Consider the following 22,102-nt stretch of genomic DNA (forward strand, 5'->3'; position numbering starts at 1 on the left):
AAACAAGGAGTGCTGCATTTAGTTATTGCACATTTCATAATGCATATTTCAAAAATGCTAACCGCAGGTAGTATAGCCCTAGCACAATAATGGAGAAGCAAAAAAAAAAAAAGCTGTGAAATAAGAACAGCCTTTAGCTGAAAAATTAAAATTACGGGAATGCTGAGATTCATACCTGATTGGTGAATGCCACAAAAAGGGCCAGAAGGAAGAGGAAACAGTTCCAGTGGTATGTGGCCAGGATGGCCTGTGGAGGCTTGGAGGCAAAGCCCCAGGCCATGCTGGCCAACACTGGAATGGGCACCATGAAGTTGTCCCCATTTGTCTCAATGAAGTCATGCCGTGTGATTGATGTTGGATCGATGTGATGCTCCCGGAAAGGACGTATAAATGCCTGCAGTTGTATCAAGTGTAGGCATCTTATTTAGAAATACTGCAATGACTACTGGAGCATGCAGCACTTTTTACACAATTTCAGACTGATGGCCATCCACTTCATTGGAAGCATTGTGCATGCAATGAATTAAAGCATTAATCCAGACTGCCCATTCCAAATGTTGCCTCTTTAATAAAGGGCCCCCGCACCAGGCTGCATAGAAAATTTTGATTATACACTGGAAGTTGTTGTGTGTCCTCTAGGGAGCGTTCTGCCGCAAAAATTTTTAAAGTCGGCTCATTAATAGCCGAAACAGAAATATTTCAGTGCCGCGAACCCATGATTTCAGCAGGCGGGCTCCACTGCATAGTGAGACTCTCTCCACTCACCCCGTCTAGCCTCCACAAGCGAAATTCCTTCCCTGCATTCTCCCATACCGGACCTTGAGGATCGTGTGACACATACATCACGGTCCCCGCCTTCACTTTTTCTTTTTTTTTCTCCTCGCGCGCAACGCCGCCAGCGGCGTTGCGCGCGAGCTGTTATCATTTTGCGCAGCGCACAATTTTGCGCGCTGTGCACAAGGACACATGACTAGCGTCATCATTCAGTACTACGCGAATACTGAGGCGGAACAAGCGGATCGTAGAGCATGATCACGCGCTGGAACACGGTAGAAAATAGCCTAATTTCGGTACCTGCGCACGTGACCGCACGACCGTGGGAACAATAATTTTTTTTTTTTTAATATATGGGGTTTTACAAGCCAAAACCACTTTCTGACCGTGGGAACAAGCAGACGAAGCGGAAGTACATCTCTCTTGCTTCGGTGCGAAGTAAAGCGAAAAACACGCAGGCATTCCGTTTGTGTCTTTTATTATTTCTCTAAACTTCAATTCGTCAATTCAAGCAATAGATCACACAAATAACAGGTGGTGCCTTGAATAATTCTTGAAGTCACGTGTCACCACGAGCGACGTCACACTGCGGACTTGAGTACGTAGGCGCAGGGACGGTGAGTACGTCATCCTCCGGCTTGGAGCGTGGCGGCCGCAAGGAGAAAGAAAAACGGCGTTTGGTTTGAAATTTCAGATCTTTCCGCGGCGCGCAGCGATGTAATATTTTGCCGACACGATCGTTATCACGCAATGTATGCTCTGCACTTGTCAGCACGAAATGGCCAGACCTGGTGAGGGGCCCTTTAAGGCACACACAATATAACCTTGCAATTTAAAGGGACACTAAAAAGAAAAATAATTCGAGCTGTATAATAAGTTACCTTTATACAATGCCAGAAAGTCACTCTTACTGTGAGAGACTTGGTAAGCCACAAAAGATGAAAAAATTAAAGATCTTAGATAAAACGTTTGGCAAGATTGGCTTAGCAATTTGTAATTGTCGCACTTCTTTTGCCAGAAAGGAATTTACATATGAAACTCAAAGCTGTCAGCCAAACTGAGTTGATGCTTGCATTTTCCATCATTCTGGTGCTGGCTGAATCATCACTACAAAAAGCCACATACACATTAGTGCTTGACTTTGTCTGAAATATCTTGCAAAACAACCAACAAGCGCGAGCAAGGCAGACTTACCTAAAGAGGTACAAGTAACATCAACTAAAGACGTACACTCATGCAGAGATGTACACTTTATCATGGCCTTTAGTTGATTGCACCTTCTGGACGATGAAGAAGCAAGAAAGGAGTAAACTTTTGCTATTTGTTGGGCGTGTTGGCAAACTGACTTGGAATTAAAGCATACTTCGCACAAGTGAACAAGGACAGAAGGGAGACGACACCACAATGTGCTAACTTCAACAACTTTATTTTCAGGAAACAACCACCTATTCAACCCATGCACAGTGGCGCCACATCATCCAAATTTTAACCATCCAAAAAAGCCGTCTCCTCATCTAACAAGTCAACCGAAGGAGCACTAACACATGTATCACTATTCCAACAGACAGCCTGAGCCTCAACAATCTGTCGCACATCTTTATCTTTGTGCTTCGCAAGAATACGGCAGGACCCATACACCGGCACACAGCCGCATTCCTGACAGTGAGTTGACAGATGACCGTATTGCTTATTTCTCACGTTTAGACTATGTTCTCATAACGGGTCATTAAGACACCTTCATGTCTATACGATGTATTTTTTCCCACAGGACAGCAGAAGCTCAAAAACAACAGCTTCTACGCAACCCACTGGTGCTTTACGATGATTCGTAGAGCATCCGACAGCTGGCTTACGGTACGAGTCCATTAACAGACATATTTTCGCGAGTTGTTCTGGTGCTGAAAAGACCACTTTTGTGTCCACATGGCTAACCATGAGTCCACATGGCTAGCTATGTCAGTTAACCGACCCGTAACATCTACAACCATTTGTGACTTGTTTCTCGTCTTTCACACCACCTTTTTCCCTGTTAACATGATGTAACCTAACAAGCTTGCAATGCCTCTTATACCATATGTGTTCAGTTTATCATCAAGACACACAGTGTGAAATACCACGTTTTGTTGATTTAATTTCATGTCAAAGTTATCAATGATGAGTACAAGTTTTTAATCACATTTTCTCAGGCTTAATGAATGGTTCCATCAAACTCTGCTCTGGATAAAGAGTTAGATTCATTCAGGATCATGTAGACTCGATCTTATATGTAATCTCTTGGAATAAAAAACAAATGAATTTACACGTGATTCAGATTTCTCGAATTCGTTCAGACTTATACGAGCTCAGATTTACTGTGACTCACCCAGACTCAGATTCACAGTCGTAGTTAGACTGACTTATGTGTGCTCACTCATACTCAGACTCACACCCACTCAAATTCACTAGTGCCCACTCAGACTCGTACTTACAGGTGGCTCTGAGTCTGAGTAAGTCAATTCGTGAGTGAGTTTGCTGACCTATTTAACCACACACTCATTCTCATGCTGGCTGAACAGCCATACTCTGATGGTGCGTGCAGACAAGAACGTCAATTTTCACTCTAGTAGTCTTAGTACAAAAATCTATGATCATGGCAACAAGCATGCTGTCTCCCTTTCCTGCACTGAAAGTGCTGATTCTTCTCTATTGATTCATACCTTGAAGCTTGTTTATACAAACTGACATAAATCATTCCATTAAAGGGTCTGCTACACTTACAGCAACCACGCCACATGAAGTAGAATACTTTCTAAAGCCCCGACTCGGTAACCAACTCAAGCGCTCACACAATTAATGAGAGGCAGTGTACGTACCTTCCCAATGACAGGCAGCTCCACACTTCCCCAGGTGTCAGCCGCCCAATGGACAAGGCCACTTAGAAAATCCGCTGTCACTACTCCACACACTGCACAGGACAAGCATACATACATGCATTCAATTCATGTCCAGAAAAAGGCAGTGGAAGATATTGTAAAATAAACAACCTACATGACTGCAATGACAGAAATGAAAACCAGATCATTTTTTTTTCATGAGCAATTCTGTGTGCACTTGATATGCTTCTACTTTGACCTTATTTGAGTATTTTTGACTTGACCCAGGCTCCCAGCAGCCAGTGAGTAGGTCAGTGACACCTGTAATGTATATGAATACAGCAAGTTGTAACTTCTAGATCTGTCCATCAGATGTTCCTTATGTTGTTTCTTTGTGTATTGTTGTTTGATCTCTACAAACAGTACATGCAAAATGAATTTGCTCATGTAATTTTCAGCATTCGGTATGTCAATGCACCTAGTATAATCATGATAATCTGTAGCAATGACAGAAATGGCTTTAGCAATGGCCTTGCACGAGGGTGGGCCATAAACGAGTAAATATGGTATAGCATGCACCTATGAGGGGTACTCGCCAAGGTTCGCATTAGGAACAATATTCAATGATTCTCTTCTCGCTAACTTAATGTCAAGTATAACAATGTATTACCAATATTAAAAAGAATGGAACATAAATTAATGTGAACAGGCAGACTATAAAAGTGCAATAGAGAGAGAGAAGAAAAATGGTAGAACTCATCTCATGACGACTTTCGATGGTAATGTGATTAGCAACGTAGTGACACTCGGTATTTCTGAAGTCAAGTTCGCTTAACCTCCGTAGCCTTTCTGAGACTTCCGTTGCTTCGGCTATACAGGGTGTCTCATTGAACACTTTCAAAATTAAAAAAAAAATGCCTGTGACAGACAACACAATTCTAGTCCATGAGCTGGCCTACTCGAAGAGGTAGACATTACTTGCAAAAAAATTGAAATGCATAATCGGCATATTAAAAAATCATTATATAAGTTTTTTTTTAACTCCCTTCTACCTTTGCCTTTCTGTCTCTATCATACGCGCAGACTGTAAATTTGAAACGAGTGAAACGGGCTTTCCCGCACAAGGACTTTCAGTGTGGAGAAGCCAACTTTGACGATTGAAAAGCCATGCAGGGCAAAACGCCAGTTGCGGTGCACGTCGAAGTGTTGGGCAACCGCGGCTAACGCAAAATAGCAGAGCGCACAGTTCAGCAGCTGAGGAGAGTCGTCCTGCTCGAGGGGCTTAACGCGTTTTCAGTGGATTTTCAGCCACCTAGGAGTAACGCCTTGCTGCCGAGGCGCACGCACTGCCACCGAGATTTTGCTTCGTGCGCGCGAGGCGTTTGGCGGGCACCCCGTAGGGCCAACCGAACAGACAGCCGAGTCGTCAGGGGGAGCACAGTCGAGGCCCATCACGAGCCAGCAATGATCCGCCGGCAGCGGCTAGTACTCGCGAGAAACAGTACATGCCCAGCTGCCGTCTACGAGACCATCGAACAGTTGCGGCTCCGTTGCCCGGCGCACACTCGAGCGCTGTGGGATCGTGCCTACTTTCAGAAGCCTGGGCCACTATACAAACAGCGAGACCGCGCCCCGGAAGCACCGCGTGAACTTGCACGAGGGCCCACACTGGCCTGGCGAATTTTCTGAGATGACGGGCCTGGTGGCGCGTATCACGACTCACGAAAACAGGATGAGCCCTCCTCCGGAGACTAGGCCACCAGGTCAGCATACCAGAGATCGAACGCACGGTAGACATGCCGGTCGAGATCACGTGTACTTTCAAGGTGGCTTCCATCCTTAGGCACATGCATCCTGTCCGTCACCAGGGCAGTCGTAGAGCTAGGGCGGAAGCCTACCAGAGCAGAAAGAATACGCAGACGCTGCTACATACGTTAACAGGAGGGATGCAGTAATGATGATGGTCGACTACCGACTACAGAGAAGGTCAGCGCATCGCCGAAGAACTGCACCGTGAGTGGCGCCGAGGAGGCCTCCGTCGCTCCAGCGGTTGACGACGGCAACAGGTACGGGCGCTCGCTAGTGATTATCATGTATTCTCAGGACGCATGCCGGGAATTCAACAATGCTAGGGTAGGCAGGAAAGCAGCCGGCATCTAAAGGCCGGTGGCGAAAGCAAAGAAAAATAAGAGATAATTTGGGCCCCGGGGCATAAGGGCATTGCTGGGAATCTCCGGACCGATCTCATAGCTCGAGGATACGCCAGCCGAGAGAGATCAGGGGCCAGAGGTGCATAAGTGGTGTCCTATTACCTACGGGGACATTTTGGAGCACTTCCGGGGATAACCAGAAGGCGATATCCCGCGCCCCATAATAAATTAGACAGGGAGCAGTCGGTGTCCTGGCGGCAGCTACAAATTCATATCCATCTCAACTTATTTACAATAAGATACATCCAGCCGTATACAGAGACATTTGTCCTTGGTGTGGCGAGAAACGCACAATATACCATACAACATGGGGATGCCAGAATATAAAGGCAGAACCCACCATACACAACGCCACGCCGGAGCAGTGGGAGGGTGGCTGTCCAGGTAGGAACCGGACGACCACATTTGGCTGGTTGAACGCGCCAGACGGGCAGCTAAGGCAGCGGGAGTTCTGGACTGAGGACCCACCTACAGGCGCTCTGCAGAACCCTACCTCTGGAGCAAATAAGGTTTGCTGTCTCTCTCTCTCTCTCTCTTTCTCGGCAAGCTGAGCGTCTCAAGGTACAGCAGCACCGTTCCCCAGCTTCACGTGATGTGTTTCATTTATTTTCTTTTTATGTGCATTTGGTGTCCCTATATTATTTGTATCTTTTCCACGACTACAGGACAGTGAATTCAGATTTCCATGACAGAGCGAGACAGATACGATTCCCGCAGACTTTTCGTTTTCTTTCTCCCTTAAGGCATTCGAAATACATTACTACTCTAACTACTATATAATTGCTACTACTGTAGTTACTATCCGCCGAGGTGGCGTAGTGGCTATGGCGTTGCGGTACTAAGCCAACACCACCTAGAAGTCTTCTAGGTGGTGTTGACTAAGCTCGAGGGCGCGGGATGAAATCCTGGCCGCGGCGGTCTCATTTCGACGGAGGCGAAATGGGATATATATGAAACACGAAATATGGGAGAAGAAAATCATATCGTGGGTTTGGCACGTAACACCCATGAATTTATTTGTTTACTATATAATTACTACTATTATAGGCAGGAACAGCTTTCAGGATAGGTCGTAAGTGCCATATGGCTACTGTAGGCTAGTCGTTTTTTGTTGTTGTACGAAGGCCACAACCAGCGGACAGCAAGTACGTTACTGCGCCTGCCTGTAACCACTTGCCATATGCGACAGCTGGAGGCTGTCTACGGACCTCCATAGTGGATGGATCGGGCAGGGACGAGACGGAGCGTAGCAAACATCCGACTTATTAAGGCGAATGCCTTAAGTGTCTCATACCCCCCAAGGTCTTGAAAAAACACTCATCGTACGGTCCAATGGTACAAAAACTCTCATCATCAGCAATGGTCATAACCCCCCCCCCCCCCGCAAGCAAGCAAAAAATGCAATGGCTCATACCCCCGTAAGGCTGAGGCTCGCTGCAGGCGCTCAGCAAAGCGAGTCTAACGGTGCATACATTCATTGAAATCACACATACAACACACAGAACAGCATACGTTTCAATCCCCTGCTGAGAGGATGTAACGTAAAGTCGAATAGAAACCTCGTTGGCGCGAGTGCAGCAAAGCGTCGAAAACGAGCAGAAGAAGCAGAACTGCGGAAGCAGCAATGCAACGATGCGAGACGGCGCATCACCAAGTGTGCAGCAGGCTTTCGCCCTCGCGTGTTACAGGAATGTAACATGCTGCCGAACTTTTTTCATGCCGAAGGCAGAGATGAGACTTACGAGAGCGCGACCAATTGGGGCACTTCATCCAAGGCTCCCGTAATACCACTATTTCCATAGATATGGAAGTCCCAATACTATGATAGTTGTCCTGAGCGTCGAAGATTTATCGGCATGACCCGCAACAGTACCATATTACTATAGGGTGGTAACCTCGCAAGGAGATGACCGTGCTTTGTGGGCGGTGTTGCGACTGGGGGTTCGAAGATGTGGAATTTACTTTGATCCGTGGAGGAGTAAGGAAACGTGAGGCTTGGCCCGATACTCAGGACGTTTGACAAACACGTTTATATTTACATATTTACAAGAAAATTCAAAGTACAGAAAAAGCTCATGATGAAGTTGTAGCAGCCGATCACTCCCGCCGTCCGTTGCTCCTTTTAAGCCCTGCGTGGTCGTTGCTCAGTCACTTCCCTCAATCCGGCGTCAGGAGACCAATGACATCAGGTCCCACCAATCCGGAGGTCGGTTGCCCTTTCCCTCCGAAAGGAGCTTTGTCGGAAACGCACGCACATCATTGGGCACAAACAGGGAAAGGAGGGGAACGTACGCTGACTCCGATCGTCCACTGACTCCGCCTTCTACCCACACTGTTATGCAGATCGTTGCCCTGGCTGTGGCAGCTCGCCCACAATCTTCCACGTCACGATTGAGTGCACTGCAAACCTCTTTCCTCCCTTGCCAACTCTCCTTTACCCCCTACGCAACAAATAGCTGTGGGGACGATGCCCTCCGCGACGGACCTCCCGAGGTCCTCCGAGCTGTGATACAACGGGCTCGAAACATTGCCGGAATCATCTTAGGGACCCTGGACTGAGGGTTCCTCCCACACTGCTCTCGGCATTCAAATAATATTAATAAAGATGTTTTACTCTCTCTCTCTCTGGCGTGGACATGCCAATTAGGGCGGCTGACAGGTGATGGCCGTATCATTGCACTGAACGCGTCTCCGGCGTGGACATGCCAATTTGTGCGGCTGACAAGCGATGGCCGTATCCTTGCTAATTGCCCAAACCTCTCCTGACCGAGGTACTCCCGTGTTGGAAAGGAGGGGAACGTACACTGACTCCGCCTTCTACCCACACTGTTATGCAGATCGTTTTGAGAACCATTTTTACAAGGCCGTCGGCCCGTTCCCCATAACCGCGTTAGCCGTGACCGGAGGTTGTCGTGGGGTGAGCGGCCGATCACAACAGCCCGTCCACCGCCAGGAAAAGGACTCGGAAAGGGCGCAGCTCATCGGTGCCCCTTGAAGAGGCCGCTCCGCAGGCTCAGCTTTGGCTTGAAGTCCCGTGCTCGCCGGGAGGATCGAACGGCCGATCGCAACAGCGGCTACTGCTCAAGTCCGCGCATGGCGTCGGGTGTAAATGGTGAAGGGCGTCCAGCCGACGATGGTCAAGTAAGTGGAGCGAGTTGGCCGATCAGTTCCACGGGACACCAAACAGTGTGATCAAGCTGATGGTGTCCGTCCAAGGACGACATAGTGCCGTCTGTGTGTTTCCCAGTTTGGCTGTGCTAACGACAACTTCGATAGAACGGTCGCAATTCGTATGCGGCGAGTTAATATATGGCAAAGTCGCGTGGTGTGGTGGCAACGCTCAACGAGATCAGCATCGCAGGTGGTTCACTGAAGTGGCATGATGTATGCCCGCGCAGCTTAACGTGTGCAAAAAATACGCACTATAATACAAAGTGAAGGGTACCATATGTTGGCAGCAGAATATGTCCATTGAGAAGTCACGGAGTGGCCTACGTGTTGGAGAGCTTTAGGTTAGGGGACGCAAGCGGCTTACGCACGCAAGAACCAGGGGCGACGGTACTGCGCATGTGCAGACCCCTACGTCTGGGTCTGCGCATGCGTAGTACCGTCGCCCCTGGTTCTTGCGTGCGCAAGCCGTTTGCGTCCCCTAATCTAAAACTCTCTATTGTCACGTAATGCCACGGCTTCGACCCACTTGGTAAAAAATCGACTGCTGCGACGAGACGGTTTTGCGTTGTCGTTTCGATTCTTTGTAAAAGACAACAAGTGGTCCAAGCTTGTCCAAGCCGACAACCTCAAATGCCAGTCCGAAACTATAGGCGGATCGACTACGCAAGCTGCCTTACGAAACTGGTAAGTTTGATAAAACGTTAAGCAGGCCTTCACACAGAGCTGCACGTTCTACCAACAAAACGCTACGAGACTCGGGCGTCGTGTCATGCAGAGTAGCCAGCTAGACAGGCTACAGTGGTACCACAGGCAACCAGACACAATGACGTCCGAAAATACAATTTGGCAGAAGAAATGCCCTGTACACGCTGTAGAATAGTTGCAGTTTCCTCAATTACGACGGCGGCTGGCCGGATATGTCATAGTAAAGAGAATGAGAATAGACTATACGTGCAAATTTCAGATTCCAGGCTTGAGTGTTGAAACCTCCTCAGATTGTTGGCGGCACAGGGAAGCAGGGCAAGAATTCGGCGCCCTGGTGGACTGCCCAAATCCTACAAACGATCGTGCACGACGTCTACACTTGAGACTGTATAGTGACTAGCGCGTCAGTTTAGAGGTCAAGTGCTTCGACGTGCGAAATCGTACACCAGCGCCCTGTAATCCGTTGCGACGGCGGAGTGGCAGCCGTAGAAATGTAGAGCAGAAAATTCCCAGAGACCCAAACAAAATAATCTTGTTCAGAAAAAACACGGCTCCGAAAAGCTGGCAACGTGCGATGAGAACACACGGGGAACTTGTTTGTAGCAACAGAACTGAGCAGTGTTAATGCAAGCTGGCGTCCGTGTACAGATCAATTAACTCAGTTTCGTTAAAAGAAGCCAGGGTTAATGGTTGACATCCAGAACTTTCTTTTTGATGCAAGCAAATGCAGCTTCTTGCTTTGATCAATCCTATGAAGAGTTCTTTTTTAAAAGGGTCCCTGAAACGGTTCGGACAAATTTTGTAGACGCGTAGGGTACAACGTTAGGATGGATAACTGAGCGCAATGGGTGAGCATGATCTGATGTGAAATCAGATCATGCTCGAGCATGACCTGATGTGAATGGGACAGCCGTATTTACCTCTAAAAAAGCGGCATTTGCATAGGTTCGTGTTTAGCTCCGCTCTTACCTGATTTATTTTTAGCTCGTGCCGGCAGAACCATTTCTAGCATTCTCGAAGGCAGTGGTGTCATCAAAGTTTTGAGATTCGTTGATCACTTCTTACTTTCCGTAGATAAGAATTTCATGAACGCTGACTTGGTCGTTAGTAAAGCAGTGACAATTTTCAGGCATTTTATCACCCATAGAAGTGACCCACGAAGTTTCGGTAAATTCCTCCATAAGTTTTTTTAGATCTTAGATTTTTTCTATCAAGCAATCACGTCTGTTGGCAGTATGAACCTCGGACAGGTAAACCTCTGCTACCTTTTAGTTCCTCTCACTCAAAGCTAGCCAAACGCAGCATTGCTAACATGCGCTTGCTGAATGTTAAGAAGTCCTATCCAAATCGACTGCGGAGAGTTTTCTTAAGCAGATTGACCGACTAGAAGAGGCAGGATACCCACAATGTGTTCTAGCTTCCGTTGCAGAAAAAAACATGAAATCGCGAACCCGCCACCTGGGCACGGAGCCACCTAGCGAAAAAGAAAAGGTAGCCGTCGTACCCTAATTTGAAGAAGATCGCCAAGCGAGCTAATGTAAAGGTGGTGTTTTCTGCCCCGTGCAAGCTTTCTAGGCTCTGCAGAATGACCAACCCCTTTTTCCGGCGTGTGTCATAAATCACGTAAATAAACACGTCGATTGCCAGGCAGGAGTCGTTTATGAAATTCCTTGGTCGTGTAGTACATAGTACGTGGGCAACACCAAAACAATGTTGGATGTGTGTGTGTGCGTGCGTGCGTGCGTTTCTCTCTTTGTCCGTCGTACTGTTCGCGCCTTTCACATCAGATCGTAGGGTATACTCACAGTAAAACATTTGCGCCATAATTTAAGTGAAGTGTCTCATCTTAAGAGAGCGACGGACTATTACAAGTTAACCTCCTCCCTAGTCGTGCTTTTTCTCCTCAATTCGTTCGCCGAGTGGTCGGGCTAAGCCAACACCACCTAGACAAGAAAAGGGCTGAGCGCACGGCGAGTGACGTCACGGAGAAGAGGCCGGCGGCGTGCTCGGGGATACGGATTGAATGAAGGAATCGCGCCCTTATGGGCAACGTTAACCAGAGCGCAGTTATTTTTCCTTTAGGCATAGTTGAGCAGATGGCCCGCAGAGAACAGAGGGTGTTCCAAGATTATTTTATTTATGCAAAAGTAGTTATGCGCTGCATTATTAAAAAGCCCGTGCATAAAAAAATTAGATGGTTCAACCTTAGGATTGAGAACGAATTTCGGGTAAATGATGATAGGGAGCATATGGCTTATACTGAAAAGTCACAGTACTGCCCTCTTCTTCAGAGTAGATTCTTTGCTTTGATTTAACGTCGGCGTCAGGGTTCGCCGTTCATGCGACTACAAAAGTTCTTCAACAAAATGTTAGCCCTGCACCATAACACATCTTTCATGACAATTTCACTGGTGTGCCCTTCTACACATTCGGGACACATGTATTTATTCCAGTCTAGATTAGGTTATAAACGAATATATTCGCTTTCCAGGCATTATTACATACATTACCGCAGTCCACATATTTACAACACCTCAAATGAGTTTAGCAATGGAGATACAAAGCATTCAAGCAACTATTTACAAAAAAAAAAAAAACAGCTGCCTTATTCAGCAGAATTCCAGCTTTTCTCTTCTTTGCCTTAGCATTGGCACCCAATATTCTGTCATTGATCTTGTGGAAACATGAACGCATGATTTTTCGGCCCCGATTTGTAATTGCTCCAGCAATTGGGCACGCAGCACTTATTAGGCATATCCTGGCATGAACGTAATCCACAATCCGCGGCAATGAAGGCATGCCGGACACACAAGCGCAGAGACTACAGGCACGGTTCACGTCCAGAAAAAAAGTGCGCTCGGAAGCATGTCGCAGCATGCCAGGACTTTTCTTACCCCGAAGCTATCCAAGGGACGGCAGGATTCCCGGAACTAATCTAATTGTTATCGCCGTCGTGGCCCACTCGGTCTTCCGCGTCTCATTTTCAACATAGGTGCGCCGCTCGTAGATTCGTAGCACGCTGCACGGAACTTCTAGGTGGGCCTCTTTTGCGTGACGTAGCTCAAGGGGAGAGGGTACAACCAGAAGGCATTAAGAGAGGGCGTTGCTAAGCTCCGCTTTCACTGGTTCTGCGTCATCATGTGATCTGTCGTCTACTTCTGTTGTCTTGGAGCCCGCGCGCGAAGCGGGGTGTGTGGGAGGAGAAGAGGCAAAAAGAAAAAAAAAAACAGCACGTGCGGACAATATGGCTCCATAGAATGGAAAAACGACACATGGAAACAAGCAGCATTTCTGAGGCACCAACGGATATGGCCGATTAGAGCGCGCCAACTTTTACTTTATGGAAGTATGCGCCACTAGCGACGATGAGTACCTTCAGCTTCAGACTTCGAAGACAACCCACCTCTTATCTTTCTTGCGAAAATCCTTCAGTTTAGCGTCCCAAACAAGTGGACACTGCACGACTTGGGTGATGAACAGTTCGTTGACGTAAGCGCGAGCCATTGAAAACTGGCAGCGGACGTCGTCTGCAACAAATGCCGTCTGCTAGAACCGTCTGTTCGAGCGGGCTAGAGCGGGCGAGTTCCGCGCGCGCTTCGGCTACGCCCCTGTCACGCGATATTAACGTCACTGCTCACGGCGCTCCACCATTGGTTGCCGCTCTCGACGCTAGAGAATTTTTCCAAATGTTTCGATCGTGATCGCAAAGTACGTTTGTGCAAAATCGTCAGACCCGTTTCTGGGTCCCTTTAAGACACATTGTTACCGGCGCAATACGGTCAGCAAAGTACTCTACGAAACGTATGCCTTGTGATGCAAAAAGTGTGAAGACAGAGAAAGGAATACAACAAGAGCGGACACTCCCATAGAGTCCAGCGACCCAATTGACTGCAGCGCAGCAAGCCGTCGGCGTTAATACCTGAAGCACACTTCCGGTTTCGGTTTTGTGCGCACGTGTTTTGAATACTAGCTGGTACGCGCCGTTGGGTTTTCTTTTTTTTTTTGCTTTTACAGCTCAATCGCGCTCGGTCTTTGCGCGCACTCATTTTATTATGAAATAAAATTGCAAGCCTCCATCGAATATGTGCCACGTGCAATTTCATAAAGGCGCAAGACACCTTGTGAAATGAGCAAATGTTTATTTTATTCTTTATAAATGCTCGTTGTGGGCTTTCTGTGCATTCATCCAACGTTGTGGCACCGGGTAAGCAGCAGTAGTTTCCGCAGGAAGCTCCACCAGACGACGTCAGCTGAAAAAATTGCAAGTGTTATTTTGGTATTAACAGGTAAGAATAATGCGTGCAGGCGAAGCGTGCGAAAGTGGTGAATGGGCGGCATTACAAACGAAAGCAGTTGGTATTTACACACACGTCGTAGAAAATACCCGACTCATCCGAAACAATACCGTGCATACCACAAAAACATTCTAATTCCAAGCATTCCCCTCTTCCCGGGACTTATTTCTTGCACTTTAATAGCATGAAGGCGCGGGCTACGGCGCGTTTCGCGAACTTAGCTACAACCGACGCGATAGTACGCTACGAATACAGAGAGGTGGCCACAACATAGGCTCTCAACCAGAACATGCTGGACGCTCGCAGAATTCCTTCTACTCGCACTCAAAGACAAATGCGTGAGTGCCGTTCAGAAGACAGAATTTTCGAGTTACTAGTTCCTGGCGTTTGAGCTCCTTGGCTTATCTCTTGCGCGTTCTGCCGGCACAAGCAACACGCTCCCGTGTGATCACTCTTGACAATTGCTCGTCGCGTTTTCGACAAGCGTGAGTACCGAAGGAAGGTTTAAATTGTTGCGGGGACATAAAAATTGCCACTAACTTGTCGCAGTAAGATTCAGTACGCGCCAAACTGACTGTCATCACGGCCGAACTGCTTTTCGCTGCGTCACGACATGCGCGGCGAGCGCTCCTAAGTAACAAAAAAGTACCAAAAATAATTTTCAACTATGTTGGGCGTCAGAGCAAGCGCCATGAATTTGTCAGTGCATTAAAGCGCGAAACCGCACACCACGGCCGAGCTGCTTCTCGCTAACCGCGTCAGAACACCAGGCGCGCCTACTGCGCTCGATAGGCACCCCAAAAAGTAATGAAATTAGTTACAATAATGCTGGCGGTCAGAGAAAGCGCCAAAACTTGCCGCAGTAAAATTCAGTACACGCGAAACTGCGTTACAGCATCCTGTGCGAAGTGCGTGCCCCAAAACTACCGAAATTAGTTAAAATAATATTGGGGCTCATAGAAAGCGTCGCAAACATCTCCCAGTACGATTCATTAATTCAAATTAACTGCGCCACGACGGCCACACTGTTTTTTGTTAACTGCGTCACAAGTCTAGCCTGGGTGCCGGGCAGTAAGCCTAATTGCTTGAAGTGCGTCGCAGACTGTCGAACAAAGTTTCTCACCTTGCCGTAATCCAATAGTGCAGTGGTGCCATGTCGAAGTTCCCAAGGAACGCAAGAATTCGCCGGGAGACCACCAAACCGGGCTAAATCCCAAAATAGAAAAACAGGCAGACGGGTGCCCGACAGTGGCGTAGCTAGGTCGTCTGGCCCCCGGGGCCCTTAGCTCTTCTGTCACCCCCTCCCCCGCCCGCCCCCCCGGGTGTAGTCGATACCCTCGCCTTCCTCGCCAATTTTCAGGTGTCTTCAGACGTATATGACCCCCCCCCCCCCCTACTGGCCCCGTGCACCCGGGGCCCACGGCCCCCCGGCCCCCCTCGTTGCTACGCCACTGGTGCCCGAACAGTCCAAGGCTCAGATGCGCGGCCGGTCTCCCTCGCTTCGGCGGTGTGTCTGACGAATGACGCAAGCATTTGGCTCGTCGTTCGCCGATTCGCCTGTCGCTAGGTAACGGAAGTAAGCCGCAAAGTTTAATTTAATTTATACGCAGATATTTTTACTTTTGCCGCGAAAGAATTAAAAAAAATAAAACAAGTTCCATTAATCTCACTTCACATTCTTTCTCTTTCGATGCTCGCGGCCCCAAACGTTTTGGGGCCCCAAAGAATTAGCGTCGAAGCCACTGCGCATGCGCGATACGCAAACTGAGTTTGGGTTTTGCGTTGGGAATGCTATATTTCACCGATTTAGCGGGAGCCCAAATAGCGGCCCCAAAAGCTTTGAGTCAGGAAACATGGCGGCACCCATCGAAGCAACGGCTCTAACCTAGCACTAAACTGGGTTCCATTCGTGGTAACGCGTGAAGTTCGCAAGCTAGGAGAAGTGACTGCCAGTTATCGCTTTCTCTCAACTAGCGTGTGTTATGAAGATTGATTCATTAGACGCCGCTGATTCCGAATTCGGTTGTGGATTTTATGGTTCGTAGGCCTAACACGGCTAAGCTTGGCTGGTGTAAAGCCCCTCCACCCACGCGCCACCGCCGCGGAAACGTGTATGGAGGGCGCTTTAGGCCCACCTAGGCGGACGCCGCGGCCGACGGCGCTTGCGATCCAGCCCGAGCTCGTCGAAGAGCGCTTATTTCTGCCAGAACTGCACGCTTATGTCGGCCGTGATTAAATACAATTGGTTTACTCAACGCAGTCGTTGTGAAAGGCAAACGTGCAAGCAAAGCGAGCAGCTCGCTCAGACGGTCGATGTGTGCTGTCTGCCTGCGAAATGCCTTCGCATCGCGGCTCCCGATCTCACCAGCTTAGTACTAGGCGCTGCTTTACGGAACAGGCACACGTTCGAGATCATTTTACTGAACTGGTAACTATTTCGTGCCGGAAACAAACTGCAGCCGGCAAGAAAAAAAAAGAAGACGACGGCGAGAGACCGGCCCGCCTCTGTGGAGGGGACGTCAGAGGACGTCACATGCCAGCCACGCTGTCATTGGCTACGGCCAAACGACGGTCCGGCGCTTCGGCACGGCAAAATAAAGCCCCTCCATTTGTGACGCGTGGATGGAGGGGCTTTAGGCTGGTGAAGGCACGTAAAGTTGGTTTGCTCAAAACTAAGCGCAACTCATTGTTTGCTGCTTACAGAATAGCCTCTAAATTGTAATTAAACGCGAATACACGCAAGTCAAAATTACTATTCATATCATAAAATGGTATAGTTTATTTAATTATTTGTAATAGCTTTCTTTGACGCCGTAGTGGCGCTGTCAGCTCAAGACGCTATCCGCAAACGCAAAACCCTATTCTAAAACTCTTCACTCCTGCGTGCCCCAACGATAACACCCGCAAAGCTCTTTGCGGCCCCAAACTATTGGGGCCCCTATTCTAAAACTCTCTAGTACCACAGCGTGACGTATTTCCTGTTTCCAATTTTCGCCGAGTGTCCGCTCTTGTTATATTCTTTTCTCTATGGTGAAGGCTTTGAAGTTCTTTTACCAAGCCGCGAACGAAGTACCCGACTCAAACATTAGCTTTTCAGGATGCAGTATAGACCTCAGACTCTGCCCCAGGCGGCGCTGCGGAAATACCCGTCACTAAAGCCCCTTCATCCACGCGCCACCGCCGCTTTCTTAAGTAGCGACAACCTTTGTTGTGCGCCGCCTTTTCCCCTCACACCAAATCCGGTTCCGGTATTTCCGCTTCCGGCATTTCCGGTTTAAAAATTTCCGGTTCCGGCGTTTCCGCTTCTTGGAGTTGCGCTGCGGGAATTTCCGCGTTGACCGCTGTTGGACGATGGTGAGACGCCCGCGCGTGCTTAGCAGAGCTGTGGCAGTCACCATAAAAAGAATGCAAAGGGGACAAGCTGTGTATTCCGCGGAAGTAGTAGTTCGCGGTCGCTGTTTTCCAAATGCACGAAAAACGGCAGTGGTCTCCAAGCGCCTAGGCACTACATTCCACTGTACGTTGTCGCTCGTGCCACAACCCGTTGCAGGTTGACGCGAAGCAGCGAACACGAGCAGATAGCTGGTTACAGTAGGCGGTGGTTCTTGGATGGAATCACATTCACAGTTTCAACCGCAGCTCGTGCAATTAAAGCCTTTCCAGCGACGCGAAAGTAAACAACGCTAAAGAACAAAGCGTCACTTCCACTCAGAACAGGAAGCTGCAGCCACGTATGTTCCGCTTGCCGCCGGAAGCTAAGGGGGTGAGTGGGAGAGGGGCGTGGAGGAGGAGGGCAGGTTGGCGGTACTTAGGGCCGATTTACGCTCAAACCGCCCATGGCCGCACGCCGCACCGCAAGCCAGCGGTCCGCCAATAATGGCCGACGTGACGTCATGAGAGGCGGTCGTGAACTTTTGCCTCCGTGCGGTGTCCGCACAAACATGGCGCTGGTTCGAAGCGAAGCGGGGCGCAAGGCCTAGACCCCTAGGCTGCAGCGGCAGTTTGTTTTTTGTGTGGTTTATTGTGATGATTGCAAGAGCTATTCAGCACCTTCAAAGCTATTTGTCTAACGCAACAAGCAGCTGTACTCTTTCTGACAGTCTTCAGTACGTGCGATCGCCAAAGGAAACAGACGGATGTGTGTTGTGTTTACGCGAGGATCGGAAGGAATGAAGCCGCCGATTTCGTGTGTTTTAGGCCGTTTTTTTGCATGTGCATTACAAACGTGAAGGCCATCGCACAAACCTGCATTCTAAGCATGACACTAGTTCGGTACGCGCCAAAAAGAAAAGATTTGCGATCGCCCACATCAGCATATAGTGTTCGTGGGTGTTGTGTGTGCGCGCTTCACCGATACGAAGATTGCACGTTTGTGCAGTGCTGGTTTGTGTTTCAGAAGTGATGACACGATGTGTAGCGATGAGCTTCATTGTCGTTTCATTGCAGGCAATCGTAATGTGCTGTTTGTGTCTTGCTTCGTGTGAGCTGTTTTGCCGGCTGCGATGCGCATTGGTGACCGCGAACACGTACAGAATGTTCGAGCGCTAGCGTTCTTACTTTTACGAAGCGTAAGTGTACTGTGATATGTACGTGCAATGTGTCGCAGTGGCGCTAGGCGTATAAGTGTTCGTTTCATGCAATATGCACATGTTCTGAAGTGAACAGTGCGTAAGCGTTGCGGGCGAGTTTTGGTTCCGGCCCTTTCTGCCTCGTTCACGTATCTTGTGTGTTTTTCAGAAGTTATTTCTGTGCTATGAAGGTATTTATAGTCGCTGAGGGCAATATAAGGAACAGCTTTAAAGTTACATGAGTACATGCGCGCTGTCGTGAAATGTGGACGCACGGATGCACTGTTCTCATGAACGCAAATCTCGGGCACTCTTCATTTTTGTCATGGGGACATTGGTGTAAACAGCAGAAATCCTGAGGCGTATTTCTAGATTAAGCAAAGTATACATTCTTATACTGAGAGATGTGAGCGCCTTGCATGTGCAAGAAATTCAGCTGCTTGTTTCTTGTTAGTGTCTGAGTACACACTGTTAGTGCCAACACCAGTGGCTCAGCATGATAAGCATATAATGTGTGAAAACTAGATACTTCATTTTGATTCTTGACAATTTGCATTTTTTGATAAAAAGCCGTATGCATATTTTAACAAAGCATGAAGATGGCAACACAACTGGTATGGTCAATATATGATTCGAGGATTGTAGCAGAACTTAAAGAATGCAGGCACAGAAGGAACGACTATAGTCGGATACAACTTTAGAAAAAAGGGGAGGCCCCGCCCAGATGACCAAAGCGCGATGTCCGATTGCCTTCGTGACTAAAATAATTCCACTAAAAAAATCATGCTTCTGAAACGCGCAATTCTAGGTATAAATAAAGACTTTTGTATTTTGATAACTGGTTTAGTGGAGCTCTCGTGCTACAGCACATGCCGGATCGCGACCGAAAAATAACCCCTTGCCTTCCACAACGCTGCCCGTCGTCTGCTCTTTAGCTTCATGCAAGTGACAAAAGTAGAAAGAGAAGCTCTAGCTTTGCGCTTGTTTGCATGTACACGGCACATTTACTACTCCTGTTCCGAGCTTCAAATGAATCAGTTGCCATTGAACAAGTACTTATATAAAACAATGCATTTATCGCAACCATTACAAACTCAAGATGCTCGTTGTCAGCGAAAGCACAGTGTTCAAGGTTAGGAGGGAGGTCAAAGCTTCACATATTTCGGGTGGCAAACTGTCGACGCCCTCGCGAAAGTGCCCACGAAATGCGGAGAAAAGAAGATGCAGCACGAAGTATGACACGTTGTGCACACCGAGGTCGTGTGCACGATTTCTTTTGCCACAACGAGATACGGACGGTTGAGAAGATCACTGAGTTCTCGAAGCGTATATGGTGTTATGTTTGTGCCCTGGGATTTGTCTGACGGAAGGCCAGTGCTATGGTGTGTCGACTATGGAGGCAGCATTCGTCCCCGCATGGTCCCTGCTTCGGGCACACGACTACGTGCGCGGCTCGGGTTTCCCCGTGGCTGCACTGCATCCACAATGGAAGCGGCCACCGGACCACGGACTGCTATTCGGCCCCTCCCCGTGCCGGCAGCAACACAACCCCCCCTCCTTTGTCCAGCAGTGCCTGCACCACAAACAACTCCCACTGTGTTTGGGATGGTTTCCAAAGGAAGGCTGTGTTTCGACCCTGTGCCTTACAGTTGGTTCCCTTTGTCCTATGCGGGCCATAAAACTTCCCCGGCGCACCATTCTGACCGACCGCCAGATCGGCCCGACGCTGCAGCGCGGTTTGAGGATGTGCCGGCCAACGAGAGTGGCGTTAGGACCACAGAAGCTGCCCAGACCCTCTCTCTCTCGACCTTGTTTTGTCCTTAGGGACTGTCTGGTGAATCTGTGGACTGAGGGGGGTGTTATTTGAGCAGCTTGCAGCTGCTCTGTTGGTCTTTCTCCTGATAACGACAACATGTCAACATTATATAAAGAATTCTTCACCGAGAAAGCTCTCCTCGTCTCTGACTCTGCATGAAGTGGGGTCCAGACCTCCTGCCAGCCACACATACCTCGACACACGCAACAATGGATCTCCCATCACTGAAGCGGTGTACTGTGCATCGCCTGCTTGTTGAGATCTGATTCAAGCACGAGAAGAGGAGAGGCAATTCGTTGCTGACCGAACGGGATGACATCGCTGAATGGCAGAATCGCTACCTTCGTGACGTGGAGCGCTGCGGGCAGAAGGCCAAAAGATCTTTTTCCTGGACGAGACATGGGTGACGGCGGTACACACTGGGTTGATCGTGTGGACAGACATCGTGGTGCAGAAGCGCGGACACCTATACGCTAGAGCAAATGTCCTGTCAATGGGTCTGGAACAACCTTCTGGAAAAGGCCAGCGCCTGATTGTGACGCACATTGGCAGCAAGGATGGCTTCGTCAACGGCTGCTTAGATATATTCTGAGGCCAAAAAACAAGCGGCTACCACGAAGAAATGGACGGCAATCACTTCGAGGGATGGCTTAACGACGTTCTGCAGAAGTTGCCTGCTGGTAGCGTCATTGTTTTGGCTAATGCATCTTACCATTCCTGGCGAGAAGAGAAATTGCCGTCAACAGCTTGGAAGAAGGAAAAAATACAGGAGTGACTCAAAAGCAAAAACATCACCTACAGCGAAAGGGTGGTTAAAAAGCAGCTGCTTGAGTTGGTAGCATCTGTAAAGCCACACTTCTGAGCTACATCGTAGACAATGCAGCTGAAAGGGCCGATTGCATCGTACTCGGGCTCCCACCATACCACTGCAAATTTAATCCTATCGAGCTCGTGTGGGCAAAGGTAAAAAAGTGGCATAGCTGAGGACAACAGAGGCGTCAAGCTGTCCACGGTCAAAGACGGCTTGAGGGAAAAAATCAAGCACATAACGGTGGAAGACTGGAGGAAAAAACTTCACCACGTGATGGACCTGAAGGCAAAGTTCAGGCTTGATACATCTGGAAGTGACCACGTGCAACCCATCATCATCCAACTGGGTGAAGGTGACAGTGAAGAAAGCGACTCCGACTGCGAGCTGTCCGGCATTGAGCCACTCGATGAAGCATAATGGCTTCTTTTTAATGAAAGAACAGCCCTTATTAGGGCTACCAAAATATTGCCGGTGGGTTCGCAGCAGCCAAGCATTCTGCCGTGACCTCTCAAATAAATAAGCAGTTCATTTGGTGACATATTCCTTTTAATGGAAGCCCAATTCTGAAAAAGCAACGTCCTGCACAGATCGTGCTTAATATAAGTATTGGCATGGAAACGTGCTGAAATGCTGGAAAATCTGAATGCAAATACAGTTGTTAACCCTGAATAACTATGCGGGGCCCAAAATGCTCATTCGGGTAGCCACTGTCCAGCTTCACACGAAAAAGCAGTAGTCAACGTGAAAGTGACAGCCACACCAATGTGCACGCCAAAGCACATTGTGCTTTGCGTGCAGTTGTGCTGCCCCTACTGTTATTTCCAGCCCACTGAGATGACTAATGGCAATGTCCGAAGGCCCAAAATACTCTATTGGGCAGCCACCTACGAGCATGACGGG

At 48.5% G+C, this 22,102-nt stretch overlaps 1 protein-coding gene across 1 annotated transcript in view; it reads right to left on the bottom strand.

The window, feature by feature from the left end:
• The window catches only part of Kua (Plasmanylethanolamine desaturase Kua), a 158,660-nt gene that overhangs the window by 16,393 nt on the left and 120,165 nt on the right, over nucleotides 1-22,102 (bottom strand). Inside the window, exons 3-4 of the mRNA XM_075702201.1 lie at nucleotides 3,627-3,718; nucleotides 176-394 (exon numbers count right to left, since the gene is read on the bottom strand). Coding sequence (XP_075558316.1) covers nucleotides 176-394; nucleotides 3,627-3,718 — 311 coding nt within the window. The remainder of the gene's footprint in view (nucleotides 1-175; nucleotides 395-3,626; nucleotides 3,719-22,102) is intronic.

This window comes from Dermacentor variabilis, chromosome 1 (assembly GCF_050947875.1).
Source record: "Dermacentor variabilis isolate Ectoservices chromosome 1, ASM5094787v1, whole genome shotgun sequence".
In the NCBI taxonomy this organism is placed as follows: domain Eukaryota; kingdom Metazoa; phylum Arthropoda; class Arachnida; order Ixodida; family Ixodidae; genus Dermacentor; species Dermacentor variabilis.